Source organism: Oryzias latipes, chromosome 5, assembly GCF_002234675.1.
Source record: "Oryzias latipes chromosome 5, ASM223467v1".
Lineage (NCBI taxonomy): Eukaryota > Metazoa > Chordata > Actinopteri > Beloniformes > Adrianichthyidae > Oryzias > Oryzias latipes.
This window is the reverse complement of record NC_019863.2, coordinates 17,847,954-17,863,708: the sequence shown is the minus strand read 5'-3', so window position 1 is coordinate 17,863,708 and position 15,755 is coordinate 17,847,954. Positions and strand designations below refer to the sequence as shown.

Here is a 15,755-nt window from a genome sequence, read left to right as displayed (position 1 = left end):
GTATTTTTTACGAGTTCATTAGCATATACAAATGTCATATATACTACATTTAAATTGTTTAAAATAGTTTATAGGGACATTTCTTTGACTAAATCGTAAAATTATTTGATTCATAAGGTTCGGCAACACTTCCGTGTAATCTACTCTGTGATTGGCCAGAGCCATCATGAATATTCTCCGCACCCGGAAGTAGGGCGGTGCTGCTGTTTTGCTGTCGAGTCACCTCTGTTAGGGCAGTACAGGCAGAAAACGAACCGTTATCATGCTGGTTAGCCAGAAATCCCGACGCCCTGTCATCACTAAGCAAGCTTATTAGACTGATTGCACCGTCCCACTCAAACATTTGTGTTGCTTTTTTGAACGTTTGGCCAAAATGATGGAAGAAATCGACAGGTTCCAAGTGCCTCCCGTCAACGGAGAGACGCAGCCTTTGGTAAGAAAGGAGACACACACAAAAACGTCCTTTTATGCAAATAAGCCTCGAGTGCGATGCATTTAATAACCTTCTCGTCTTGTCCGTGGATAATCGTGTCTACTGTGTCTAATCTGCGTGTGAGCTAACTGATGGCGATTTGCTGCTGTGGGAGAAAGTGAATGATGAAAGGAAGGAGATAAGTGTTTTTCATAGTGAAATATAAATAATAAAAATGCCACATATAGAAAAAGACTAACTTTTCGATATATTTTATTATTTTCGATGCGCCTTTTGGCTAATAACGGTAGCATGTGAACCCTTTTTTGTCCCTTGTTTACATCAGAAAAGCTGTCACCGCTGTGATATTTCGTCATTTGGTGACGTGTAGTGTGGTTTGATCACTGCTAAAACACTGAATCCATTCAATGTAGAGTCCATTCATCATTTTTATATATTTTTTTTGATGATGAGAAACTACTTTCACAAAACTAGTAATTTGAAATGAAAACTGTGATTTTCATTAAAAATGTAAGAATTATTAATTGAAAAAACAAAAAAAACAAAAAACTGACGGGCTATTTCTGAGGAAAATATACAATAAATGTGTATAAAGTTAAATGAGATTTTTGGAGATGAACTAATTTAGATTTTTTTTAAAGAAATGTTGTCCTTATTGCATTTATTAAAGTTAGAATTGATTTGACAAAAAAAAGGAGATTTTTCTTCAATGTATTATTTTTATGATTCATGCTAACCTTAAAGACCCAGTCCAGTGAAAATTATGTTTTTGGTGTTCTTGTAGCATTTTCTCATGATAGAGGACATATATAAAAGAGAATTAAGATTAAAATTGCATTTTGAATTATTTCTTAATTTCAAAATGATGGTGCATCAGGATCAGACAAAAAAAAATTAATTTAAAAAAGATTGTAGTTGTTTACTACAAACTACAATGGAAGACCACAAGCTCCCTGCTTCACTCCATTCTAATGCATCGACTTGCAGACAAATAGATCCATTAAGGTCTTCGTTTTCCCCGTCTGAGCTGGCGTCTGGCTCAAAACTGTACGGCCAATATTGCTCGCCACTTTTATTGCATTGCTAATATTAGTTTGGAGTCGTGAGGGACTGCAAGCTAGTGGGAGAGATTGTAAACCAAGGAATGATGGGAAATTAGCTTCCTCCATGCAAAACAGTCCCGCCCACAACTGGGAGGGGAATTTTAAATGACTTACTGCTGCTCTGTGGAAACTATGTTGTAGATAATGCCACAGATTTTTTTTGTCATTTTGGCTAAAACAGCATCATCATAATTAAACGATCATGCTTTTCAAAAACTATTTCAAAATAGATCAAAAGAGGATCAGAGTTGGACTTTAGGGCCTAATTCTGGCACATTTAGGAAAAATAACTGTAGTTCCTGCATATTTGTTTTTTTTGTAAGTTTGACAATATTACTCCCTTGCCTTATTGTTAATGTGTCTTTTGTCATCATGTTTTTAAGTTTTGTTAAGTTCTGTTCAGTGTTGTGTATTTCTGCAGTTCCATGAGTCAGATAATTCAACTCCTCTTAATAGAAGCAAAAGAAGCTGTATTTTTGAGATATCCCAGTATTTCTCTGATTGTTTGCCATTCAGCTGTATTGCATTTCTGCAGCCCCACCACTACAACGACACGGCATTCAACGACATCAAGACCCCAGGTGCTGTGCAGCACATGACTGTGCATTTTAATGCTAACAACCTCATTGTGATTCACATGAATGTGCTTGGCACTTGCCAGTTTTCAAGCTTTGTAATGAAAGACATAGCCTTCACAAAGAAGCACATTTTTAATGATCGCATAAAAGGGATGCATGAAAGAACGGTGTTGTCACGTGACCTGCTGGTTTGTGTTGGGTCCATTTAGACCCAGTTCTCACCTCTGTGGTTGTCGCTGGATATAGGATCACCAAAGCCCCGACTGTGTGAAGATGGGGACATAGTTGATAGCTGTAGGAACCCGTGTCACAGGGCTGTTGTGGTGTTGGGGATTGGAAATTAAAAGACCACGCCCCCTCTCTGTGCAGCTTTTACCAAAAACTTAAATGAATAAAGTGAATGAGAAATCATCCATGCTACAATTGTCTCAAATAACAGAAATATCAGTGTGTTTAGGCATATAGTTTTTTCTGTTGTGAAGTTGGTGTCGCAGAGAAGTTAATGGGGGCTAACTGTTAGTTGAACATATAAAAAATGGTCTCAGCCTGTGGTCATGTGACCCACTAGTCTGTGACATCGATTCATTCTGCAATTTGTTTTTACGATACAGATGTCGCCATGTTGGAACCGGACAAGTTAGTCTGAATCAATATTTCAATGGCAACCACTTGCAATTTAGCAGTGAGCTTATTGGAAGGCCACACCCCTACCATTTTAAAGCGGGCTGTCAATCAAATGCTTTGAACGTTCAACATGAGACCACACACTTTTATGGAGTCCTCCCATTGGCCAGTTTATAACTTGAATAACTCGCACCGCAGAAAGAAATATGATGACAATAACAATTGGGGTTTCCCTGTCAATCAAACAACCCAACTCTAATCTTAAATTTGAAACTGAATCACAAAGTTAAAATTTATGTTGGATATTAAATCTACTCACAAAGAGAAGAAAGAGTTGCAGCCCAAGTAAAAGGATTTATTTTGTTAAGGGGTGAAGTTGAGCCATCTGACGCTGAAGTGAATGGTAAAAAAAAAGGCAAATTTGTAATGAGCCACCTAGTGGTTACACTGTAAATTACACTGGCTCCACTTCCTTTTGGTTTAAATCAACATCAAAGAGGATGTGACAGTTTTGCCCCACAGGACTGACTTAGTTGTGTAAAATGCCACGTAGTTGTTATTAAGTGAACTGTCATGGTTTCAGTTTTTCTAAATCTGGCCTCAAAAACACTGTTGTCAATTGTTTATAAGTCAGAATCTGAGTCTACTGAAGACCAGACGGCTCGATACCTGTCTCCGTACTCGGATTGAACTCTACAAAGCTTTGTTGCTAATGGCATGCAGCCGGATTTAGTCCACCAGTTTAAAAGGTCACATGCTGCGCCAGCCTTCTCTTCTATTGGCCAGTGTGTGGGATTGATGTCTAATCCTGCCAATCCCTTAGTGTTTATGCCATGTCAGCAATCTTCCTCATCCAAGGAAGGGAAGCAATCCCAACACTAGGGTAGACAAATGGAACATGTGGCTATTTCTTTAATGTGCAGGTCTGATCCATGCTGCAGATCAAGGCAGTGGGCCGTTCGTGCTTTACTGGGATGCAGGAAATGCATCATTGCCATCTGGGAGCCCTTAATCATGTGTTAGATGCTCAGAACTCAGTAGGTTTGTTGGACTAGAATCACTAGAACCACTCTCCTGTTTGGAGGGGGGGGGGCTGTTGAATTGTTTATGCCCCTTGTTTTGAATGAATTTCTTGTTGGATGTTGAAGCTTCAGGGAAAGTCTGGCACAAACAGCTTCCATTATTCACCGAAAATCTCCCCAGAAAACTTTCCAATGGGATTCGTCTGACTGACAGTGTGATCCTGCGTCAACAACAGCCTCATTCTGAAGCAAAAGTCTCACTGTAAAAGGCAAAAAAGAAAAAGACACAATGAGGCTAATGAGCGAGAGAAAGAGGCTGTCAATAGAACCTGTCTGAGTGAAAATGCTTAATCTGCGTGCTCTGATTCCTCGAACCCACAGGTGTGTGCACCTTTGCCGCTCTTGTGAATTATTTCAGCCTGGTGAACAACGTGTCCCCATCAAATGCCGATGAGCCCATTAATGAAGGCCGTATCAGTCATTTGTGACGCGTTCTTTCTCAGACGGGATGAGTCAAAGAGAGGATTTTTCTGTCGCCAAGACATTCATTTCAGAATGAAACAAGGGAAAATCTTTTGCTCTGCTAGACTAAAAGGGAAAAAAAGCATCAGGAAATGCACACACGGCGCCCTGCATACCCATGATTTCTTAGCAGGCCTTGATGTCGGGTAAGCTGACCTTGTGGAACTGGTCAAAGCCGGTGCAGCGTGCTTCTGTACTATCATAATGCGGGGTTCAAAGCGGTGGACAGAACCCTTTGAGCCATTGAAGAAACAGCTTGAAAACCTTTAAAGACATTTGTATTCTGTGCACTATGTTGGTTGGAGACAGAAATAAGCCATTTTCTATGGGTGATATGATATCACACCCTCAGTCCAGTTCTCATATAAGGTCAATGGTTGTAACCAGGGACCACATAAAATCCAATTTTTTTTAATGCTTATATGTGCATCAACATAAGGTTTTTTCCCCCTGCACATTCTAACATTAATTGGAATCTGCTCAGATAGGTTTTAGGCCATTGTGACCTGATCCACTATTTTTGGAAATGACTGGCCCTAAACGCCACAATCTGTTTGGACTTAAATCTTTTATTTTCACCAATCTGTTTTTTTCTCTTCTCTATTTCTTGTCATGTCAAACTTAAAAATGTTAGATTTTTACTTTATTCTTTAAAGTTACAGTTGTTTATTCTGTTCTTTTGCTGTTGAGAGTGTTAATCACCACTGGGTCATAAGAAAAGAAAATATTTTTAAAGCAGTATAAATAGATTAGAGATTTTTAAAATCCAATTTGAATTCATATAAATGTTTGTTTGTTGGGGTTCGTCTAGTCGTCTACAAGTGGATGCATCGGTATGGAGCGGAGCAGGGGGCTTGTGACCCACCCAGTGTATTGTCTTTGTCACAAATATGATTTTTTTTTTCCAACTGCACTTTTTCGTCTACTCCTGATCCACAATGATTTGAACAAAGGAATACTCAGAAATGGAATTTTAAGCTTAATTTTCTTTGTATTTGTCCTCCATCATCAGAAAATGCCACAGAAACACGTTAAAAACACTCAAAACATGTTTTTTATCGAAGTGGGTCTTTAAATATAAAAGCAGGCTGCTCCACTTAGCCAGAGCCAAAAGGCTGGCAGCCTTTTTGCTGGAGTGACTCTCTGACATCCTCAGAGTGCAACAAGGAGAGGCCTGTCAGACCGACATAATGTGGAGCTCTGTCAGGAGGGCAGGCCCGGCGCAGCCCAGCTCCTCTCCAAGGAGCCCAATGGCTCCAACAGCAACTCCCTCTGTTCACTCATAGCCACCTCCCCATACCGTCACCACTCACAACCCAAAGGAGGCACACAGCCAATCAGAGGCTAAACACTTCAGAATATTGACACCACAACTTCAGCAAAGTACTGTGGTGATTTGCCAGAGGGTTGGACTCAAATATAAAAGTAAACCGTTTTTCTTAGCTTAGTGGTTGTAAGTTTTGACGCAGTGCTTCCTTAAGCACTGGCTTTTATTTGGACTAAGGTGAACACAACATGGTTTAAGTATATGAAGATTGGGTGGAAAGGGGTTCAGTCCAGCTGTAGAAAAGAAGAGGTCCTCAGTGTGTATTTACCTGACCTGCATTTTCCACTAATGTACTAAAAAAGACTGTTTTGAAAATTCACAATTTGTTAATTTGATTGCAAAAACTGCAACAAAAAAAAACAAGATAAAAATGAGCTATATTTTAAGAAACTTACAGGATATTTGTAAATGTAAGTGGCTTTTTATTATTTTGGAGGACAAAAAAAAGCATAATGATGAATCAATCCACTGGAAAGGAGAGGTGTGTATTCTAGTCATCATTTGTTCATAAAACCTTTAGATGAGTCAGCGAATGCAGAAAAATCTGTGCCAGCACTGATTCTACAAAAAACCCCACAGTAGAGTAATTTGCGAAAATTGCAAACATATTAAAGACCCACTCTTAAAGAATATTGCGTTTTTGGTGTTTTTAACCTCTTTTTGTAGCATTTTCTGGTAATGGAGGACATATTTAAAGAAAACTAAGCTCAAAACTGAAATATTTAGTGTTTCTTTACTGAGATGATTATGAATCAGGACCAGCTGAAGAAATGCGGTCCACCAGCTCCCTGGCTAAGCTCCATTCTGATGCATCCACTTGCAGATGATTAGATCCATGTATGTCTTCATGTTCCTCATCTGAGTTGGTATCTGTCTCAAAACTCACCCTTTGTTGTTGCACCGGTAATGTAAGGGGCTTTAAGCTAGTGGGAGAGCGTGTAAACAGATGGTTGACGGGAAGTGAAAGGCAGGGTTGCGCCGTGCCAACGGTCCCACCCACAACTCTGAGGTGAATTTCTAAAGAACTCCTGTTGCTCTGCAGAAACTGTCCCTGAAAACGACAGTTTCATTGTTTTATTTTGGCTACAAATAGCACAATCATAATTAAAATGTTTTTAAAATAGCTTAAAAGATTATCAAATCAAGAGCCCTTAAATAGAAAAGTATGACCTTCAACAGCAAATATGTTATAATTATTAAGCAGATTTATTCAAGTCTTAGCAGTTGTGGACCTGAAGTGTGTGATCCTATTTTCCAGGACCCAGCGGCGTCCTCCACTTCAGAGGCAGAGACGGACCCTAAAGGGGAGAGCGTGGCCCTGAACTACAAACCCTCACCTCTGCAGGTCCAGATAGGTATCAGAAACAGCCGCCAGCACGACACACATGCACACATCCGTCTTATCAGTTGGAAAGCTGTTAACAAAACATGGGAGGTAAAAAGGTAATAAGGTATGGCACATGCAGATGCTCTGGACTGTGTTACGACAGGCCAGCTGCACACTCTTGTTCCCAGTGCCTCAGTGGTTTCCCACTTACAGTCTGATGTTTGTCGTTTCACAGAATGTCATTTTTGTGACATAAAACAACACAAAAAGTTGTACGATACAACTGTTAAGCAACTTACAGCGTTCTTTATTTTTGTGTCAAACTGAAAGTAAAAGGATTGCACACCTTTGACATGTCTGATGCATGTAAACACTTTATCTATGCCACGAGGAGCAAAAATCTCAAATTGATGCACGTCCCTCTGACATGACGCTCATTAGCCTTCAAATCGGAACCACACTTCTATTTTTCATGTTTTGCAATTTTCGTTTTTGCAAACATCCATCTTGCCAGTTTCGTCAAGTCAGTTTTGAGGCTGTGTTTTTAGATTTTGATTGACGTTAAGTGCTAGCAGCACTCTGTGGAAGACCAGTCTTCAGAAATCGAATATCAACAGCTTATTTGTCCAGACTCCATCATTACATATAACCTAAAAATCAATGACTTCTATTAAAAACAAAAGCTTTAAAAATAAAAGATGAGTCTCTTTTGTAGTCTAATTTTAAACCAAGAAAATGTTGGGGATCTTTTGCCTTTTTGAATCTTACTCATTGATTATTTTTTCATATTTTGTACTTTTTCTGGATGAGATGACGATCCTTTTCATTTGGAAACTTCAAATTTTAATTGATCCTTATTTGTAATTGTGTGACTAAACTCTGACGGGGACAAACTAAAAGCAACATTCTCCCTTCAATATTCTCTATACTTGAGTATTACATTTTTAACTATTGAATCTGTAAAATAGAAAATAAAAGACATGTTGTATTTTGGAAAAATGTGTTTAAAATAATTCGTGTATGTACCAATGACCTCACTTCCTGTGTTGCCCAGAGAAACAGAGGGATCTCGCCAGAAAGGCATCGGTGAAGAATGGCACCGTTGGTAGTCCTGTCAATCAGCAACCTAAGAAGAACGCCAGAACAAGGTGGACACTTTCATTGGACCTTTTAGTTTTTATTTTTTTCTCATCACCAGTTAAGTTGACGAACTGAAGCACCTTCGCATTGATTATTCCTAATGTGTTGCACCTTTTGTCGTGCGCTTCTTGCACCACGCAGGAACTAACTGAAAGGGAAATCACAGCATTTGAAAGCTTGAGTTGCTGCCAGCTTTCCTGGAACACAGTCACGCTTCTTAAGTTTCGAGCTGAAAACACACTGCACAGCGAGGCTTCTCACAGAAAAACATTGGGGTGCTTTTGAGTGCTTATAAGAGAAGAGAAAAACATGGAGCACAAAGCCTGTGGCGCTGACAACTGCCTCGTGTGTTTAATTCCACTCCCTGATGGATGAGTGGAAATGTAAGAAATTCTACCCACTGGTTTTCTTCTGAAAACTCTGAGTGCGCAAAATAATTCTACTGAATTTTTAACCGAAGAATTTTTGCCTTTAATTGTTTCATTTAAAAGCATTTTTCAGCTTTCCAAGCTCAAATGTTTGTCTTCTTTTCTTGCTGAAATGCGTAGGTTGGTAGTGCCAAACAAAGGCTACTCCTCGTTAGACCAGAGCCCAGATGAGAAGCCCCTGGTTGCTCTGGACACAGACAGGTAAGAAATGTTCAAAACACCACCACCGTCGATGTGCAACTCAAATGTGTCTCAAGCTGCCTTTCCATTGACTATTGAATAGTGCAAACTGGATTTGCCATAGTAAATTTGCCTAATGGATATGTTAATTTCGAAAAAAGTTGGTGGTTTTTTAGAGGCGTATTGAAAATGATATATTGCATGCTCCAATGCCAACACTTTTTACAAAATAAATAAGTCACGTGACTAACAACCGGTTGGCAATGCGCTTCTTGGTAGAAAACTGGCTACCTTGAGCGCAGCACAGCGGGGGCCCCTAGAGGACCCACAGAATCACACCGCTCATCAAAAATTGAGCGTGTCATGCGAAATTGTTTGAACCACAGCTCCTCTGTAAAATCACCAAGCACTATTTCCCCAAATGGTTTCCTCTGTAGCCGCTCCTACGTGGGAGGAGCTTGCCGCTCCATGGCCTGATGAGCGCTGGCGCCTCGGCAGATATGTGAATGTAGCTGATGTAGATCAAAGTATTGTTCACAGTTGGTTTGTGTTTATTCACATACTTATGATTTAATGGAAACTGTCATTGCCAAGTTGTGTTTTTTCAACATTTCTAGAGTTTCTATAAAGTTTTGTTCATATGTGTAATAGAAACGCGGCTACAGAAGGAGGAAGAAGTCTTTCAGAAATAAAGGGGATCACCAAAAGAAAGAAATTGGCCAGTTTTCTTTTTCTTAACCCGTCCTCCTCTCCCAGTTTGTCTTCTTGGAACATTAATCCAAAAAGCAACTTGGCTGAGGTCTTAACAACAGGGATCCTAAAAAAAGGGCTAAAGCCTCTCTTGGGATCAGGATTAGATGCCAGTGGGGTGAGGGTTTGGGCTGTCAAAAACGGCTCAAAGGGAACTCTCAATCTGCGCTCATACCAGCAGGTCTGCACTTATTTACCCCCCCCCCCCCCCCACCACCACCAACGTTGCTCCATGAGGGAGGTCATTCGTGTTAAATGGGAGCAAACGTCGTCCTTTATTCTCCCTGACGAGCAGTGGGACGCACAGCAACACAAGGCTTCCCGTTTGTTTTTTTATTCATGTTTTGGGGTAACCTGTCAGCCAATTGTTGTGTTCTTCCTTCGTCTTTGAAATTTCGTCCATCATGTCGATGAGGAAAAAGCTCCATATAAAAGTAAAAAAGTAGATAAAGTCTGATGTAAACTCTTTCACACTTCTGTAATAGAATATTTATACACGATGAAATTACTGCATTTCAATAATTAATGTTTTCAAACTTTGGCCTTGCTTTTTTTGTAAATGTACAACTTTATTTTCATGAAATTAAAGCTTAATATTCAAAGAAGCACAATCTTTTACTTGTAAAATAAATTATGCTATTTCATTTTCATAAATTGTTTGCTTTTTAAAAAATAACTATGATTTTATTTACATATTTTATATTTAACAATATAGTGAGGGATTATCTATGACCCTGGATTTTAAAAGCATTTCGGACACAATGCTCACTACTTTTTTTTTTTTAACGGCGAATATGACGTCAATGATTTCACAAAGTAAAAACCTAATAAATACGAACATTTTATGAATACTATTCATAAATCCACTGTGTTCTGATGATGAGAACGTACATTGTTTAGAAAATACATTGAAATACATTTTCTTTCACACAAATTGTTCAAACATGTATTGTGTAATTGTGGTCTATATTTGCCAATCTAGTGAGCATCGATGCCCACTGGTTTATCACAGAGACTTCTGGGAAATTTCTAGGATGCACAATTTTGGAACCGTAGATTTGGACAGCACTACAAAATGGCAAACGCACTATATAGTGCACTATATAGGGAGTAGTGAGGGAATTCAAACACAACCTTAGTTTGCCTGTTAAAAAAATAATTTTAATAAAGTTGAAAGCTTTTAAACTTGATGAATTAAATTAGTGCTGAAAATAACCTCCATCTGCCTGCCATAAAGACTTTAACCTATAAATTCTGTCAGGATTTTCTACTCCTCACTGGACAGAAGTGGGGTATGTTCTAAAAAAAAACGAGACATAGAAAGCACAAATAGCTAGGTTAAATACTCCTAATGTACTTTTCCCCAATGTTTATTTTAGATTTATATGCTTTTTAACAATAAATTTCACTTGTGTATTTTTAGGAATGGCCTTATCATTATAGAGACTTTTGAAGGAGTCTTACTGTGAGCCGGTGCTGAAATAAGAGGTGTCTGTGTAGCATCTCTTATTGAAGGTTCCAGTTTTTCTCTCCTCTCTTTAAGTATCTTCTTTTTATGCCATTAGTTCTACTGGCGTGCTTTTGTCCCGCATCGTCTCCTGGGTTTCAGCCGGATCAGCCTCAGGGCAGTGTCACTCGTTTCTACAAGTACTTGTGAAGAAACTCTCCTGACTGGAGCTGACAGCAGAGCAGGGAAATCCTGGACCTTGTTTCTAAAAACATTTTAATTCAAACCAGCGTTTCTTACGCCAGGTCGAAAAAATAAAACATGAAGAAAGATCCGCTCATCTGAACTGCAGGACCCTGATAGTTATATCAGTGCGTTGAAGCAAAAAGGAGAACTAAACCAGCAGAACCAGGATTGAAAAAAACAAAACAATCATTTATTTTATATTGCCAACTAATTATAACATTCAATTTTGTCTTAGTGCCTAAGATTTCTTCTTACTTTCTGTTGGCTATGTTTCTTTAGACAATATATCAATCATGAGGCTTTTACCTTAGTCATATCCACTCACCCTTACATGTTAAGTGTTTGCTTTGACCCATCGCCTGCAGCATGCCTGTAAAATGCTCATCAAGCGGTGTACAACTTTGAGATTTCTTGCAAGCCCCCTACAATTTTTTACCCGCATATCCACCCGTAAGGGCAGTCGTGATTAAGACATTAGTCACGATTAGAATGTTACGATTTTTTTTTTACTGACAGAAATCAAACTTGATAAATGCGCACTAGTCTGATAGTGACCTTACTCCGACATTTTTCCCCTGATAAAGTCATTTTTTTTAGTCTTTTCTTTATTATTTGAATACTTTGACTAAAACCTGTGGTTGTTCACGTAAAACAAAGCAGGCAAGACAAGAATAACAACACATTTTTCTTTCTGAGACTTAAAAAAGTCTAAACGTTTTTGAGTTTGAAACAAATGTTTTAGATTAGTGTGCTGTTTTTAAACTTTTTAAAAAGTGAGCCGAATCTCCCGAAAGTCAGATTCAATGGCAGTGATGTTTTTTTTTATCAATATGCCATAAGAATACACAGGAAAAGCCACAATTTTACCCAAACCTTCAAATAAAAATATTAATGTTGACAAAGATAAAGAAACTGAATTAAAGGGCTTATAATAATAATAATATAATAATATCATTTATAATTATATCATAATAATTGTTATTCCCACCACGATGAGCACTGCAAATGTGATGCTGCCCTTTTGGTTATGTAAGACTGGTGACGCAGACTCCCCTCTTCCATCTCCTCTATCGTCTGTCTTTTAGTGATGATGACTTCGACATGTCCAGATACTCTTCGTCAGGATACTCCTCAGCCGAGGTGAGATGTCTGAGAGACCAGGTATTTATAAGTATATATATATAAACAATTTTTTTCACAGCATCATCCGGCCAAACCATAAAAATCATCATGTGACCACCCTTTTCCTTTACCACACCAGGTCTGTGTGCACTTATGGATGTGAAATGTTCTACCCTCTCCCCTCCAAGCTCCGACTCCCAGTCACCCGTTGTAACTTATTCATATGTTTCATCCAAATACTTTTCCACCAATCACCAATCGATAGATGTTAATTTCCTTAAATTTTCTATCCAATCTCTGATTTCTTTCTCTAATATTCCTAGTACAGGGGCGGAGCTACAAGAGCCAAGGGGGCTAACTGCCCCCCGGCAACCCTCCCCTTCCCCACTTGCCCTGCAATTTCTAAGTTAATGTTGGCATCATTATTGACAAAGATGAAGAAATCATCAATACAAGCTACAAGCTTGTCTAAGCATTAATAATTGCACCTAAACTAAAAGAGCTGCTGTTTTAATATAATAATAAAATAATAGTAACAATAGTAAAACTGTTTGAAATATGTATTTTGATCCTTTCATTTGTAATGACCTTTCACTCTGCTATTCTCATTTGCCACTCTTCCAAAGTCTTCTGCCCCTCCTCCCACCCCCATATGAAACGTTCTAGCTCCGCCGCTGTCCTAGTAGCAATAATAATAATAATAACAAAAAGTCCTAGTTGGTGGAGCCTTTGGACAGAACTGTCCTGAAGTAATTGTCACCCCTTTGGTTTCTGCAGCAAATCAACCAGGACCTGAACATCCAGCTCCTGAAAGATGGGTACCGCCTGGATGAGATTCCAGACGACGAAGACTTGGATCTGATTCCCCCGAAAGCAGTCAACCCCACCTGCATGTGCTGCCAGGCCGCGTCCTCTACAGCCTGCCAGATTCAGTAGCATCAACCGTAAATCTCCTTCCTGTGGCTGTTGACTGCAGCACCCCCCCCACCCCCACCCCCAGAAAATAGTAAAGAACTACTTCCTTGCAGGGGCAAAAAAACAACAAAGGGAAACGGGAGTGTTTATGAATAAGGACCATTCTGAATATGTACAGAGGGTGTGCATGTTCCTCCTATGGCAGGATCTGTGCGCCTTACTTTTGCAATGTTGGTGCAGCAGGGATTGGACCGATGACAGAAAAATGACCTCGGTGGAAAAGAGGACGCTTCTCTTTTATTTGGGCCACGAACGTTTGCGGAAGAAGAGACCAAAAACGTCGCCAGATGGGAGTTTCATCCAAGCTCTCCTCCCACCGGTGTAGGAACGTTGATGTAAATGACGGACAAGTATGGTGGTGGCCATCTTTGTTTCCTCTTTATTTGTTTTAGCCTGTCTGCTTTGTCTTCCCACGTATGGCTGACTTGTGAGTGGCAGGCCGTGCACAGGAAAACCGGTGAGAAACCAACAAGCTGCTTAAAAATGCACTCCCTTGGTACTGTAGTGATCCAATCTGTCACTCCGAGAGCGTACTGCTAACTCCTGTTTTCCGAGCCGCCTAAATGAAAATGAAGTTGAACGAAGCTGCATGTTGCCTGTTCACACTGTTTCCCGATGACCAATGTGCAGATATCATTTCTCCGTCTTTGTCGTCTCACAGCCGTAGGCGGGTGTCACGAGGACACAGTGTGCTTTGTAAAAATGGAAGTTTACCTTCAAGTAAAATCAATCGCTCAAGAAGAAGAAAAACTCAACTACTAGCAGAAATAAGCTCCTTAACTAGTGTGTAGTTTGTGTGTTTATTATCCTCAACAACTGATGGTTTCATTTTACTTTGAATGCACAAGGAAACAAACAGCTGGTGAGAGAAAAGCTACACTATACAGATTTTGTTGTCATATTCGCTGATCAAGAATGTGAGTGGAGTGATGCCAAACTGCTCCAGTGGGAATGCTTATTTTTTAATTGATTTCTAGGTGGTAATTTTTGTTTTCCGGGATTAGAATTTTGGGCATTTTGCTCCTGACCCATCCTTGTAATGTTAGGACCAAAAAAAAAACACAAAAATATCCCACTTTTAGTGGAAAATGAGCACTGTCATTGTTATCACAGGGGGAGGGTTTACATGAAATCCTTCTCATTGATCAGAAAGGATCAATTAATGGTGTTTCCCTAAAGACCCACTCTGATGAAAATTGTGTTTTTGGTGTTTTTAATTTGTTCTTGTAGCATTTATTTTATGACGAAGGACACATTAGCTCAAAATTTCCTTTCTTAGTATTTCTTTATTCAAATCAATGTGAATCAGGAGCTGACAAAAAAATTCTGGAGGAAAAAAAAGAGCACATTTGTGACTTATACACTAACCAGGGCGGGCCACAAGCTCGCTGCTCCACCCTACATTGGGGAGGGGAATGGAGGCGGAGTTTCTCTGCACCAACAGTTCCGCCCACAACTCAGAGGACAATTTCTAAATGAACTCCTGCCGCTCTGCCGAAACTATGTCCTAGAAAATAACACAGGTTTTTTGGTTTAGCCTAAATCACAATTAAACGACCACTGGGAACATTACAATAAATCAAAACATGATCAGAGTGGGACTTTAACTTGACATTTTCTGTGGACAATTTCATGCACAAATTATTTAGAAGTTTCAAAATAAGAGTCATTCTAAAACAGATTAATTTTAGCTGTCAAAAATGTGGCTTTCCTTTAAATAAATATAAAAATCAGCTAAAAATGATTTAGAAAAATATTCCCTTTGTATAGTCAAAATACGTTAGGATATGGTCCTGCGTGTGCAGTGTCAAAACAACTATACATTTTCAGTTAAGTGTCAAATAGACAAAGCATTATTGCAGCATTTAGGTTGAGAAAAAATAGAATTTTTTCATTAGAAATATGGTGCCAAGAGCATAAAATTAGGATACGTGTTTACGAGTTCCAAAGCTGGTTTGCCAGCTGCAGCTGAATTTTGGTTCTTTTGCCAAACTTAGGGCTAACTGTATGAACGACTGTTCCTTCACCTTATTTTTGTCTTCATCACTAACCTATAGGACTTGCACACCAGTCACAACGGGTGTTTGTTTTTTCCATTTTTTGCTGAGTGCAATATTCAGTGGTGTATGTGAAAGAAAGCATTGCTTGCCTGTAGCTGTAAGCGTTCAAAGCATTTTCCTGTAACTGAAGTTCTTTGGATGCAGTTGTGTGTTTTTTTTTCTATTTCTTTTCACGTGCAGCAAATGACTCCGATACAGATGGGCGCCTTTGTGTGTCCCATGCTTGTCATGACGATTGTGAACTGGTTCTATTTAGATCCTAACGGTGTCACGCTTCTGTGTATAGTGCAACATAATTGAGAATAAATATTGGAAGTGTCATATTTGATATCACCAAGCGTCTGTGTGTAAGCTGTCCTGATTTTGGAGAAGAAGGTTTTACACTGCAGCGTATCTTCTGATCTTGTTAGGAGGAATTCTGAATACCAAAGGTGACTGAACGCTACCTGACATTTTTCCCTTTAGGACTAA

At 39.2% G+C, this 15,755-nt stretch overlaps 1 protein-coding gene across 2 annotated transcripts; it reads left to right on the top strand.

Moving 5' to 3' along the window:
• Positions 1–180: 180 nt before the first annotated feature.
• On the top strand, positions 181–15,622 carry LOC101170670 (protein FAM219A). Of its 2 annotated transcripts, none has more exons than XM_004068882.4 (6): positions 181–433; positions 6,868–6,964; positions 7,991–8,084; positions 8,625–8,705; positions 12,213–12,288; positions 13,027–15,622. In XM_004068882.4, the coding sequence occupies exons 1-6, from the start codon at positions 374–376 to the stop codon at positions 13,183–13,185; spliced, it is 567 nt and encodes a 188-aa protein (XP_004068930.1). In that variant the 5' UTR covers positions 181–373; the 3' UTR covers positions 13,186–15,622. The 2 variants fall into 2 exon arrangements, with proteins under 2 accessions (XP_004068930.1, XP_004068929.1); XM_004068881.4 differs by having other exon boundaries at positions 182–433; positions 12,213–12,267.
• The last annotated feature ends 133 nt before the right edge of the window (positions 15,623–15,755 follow it).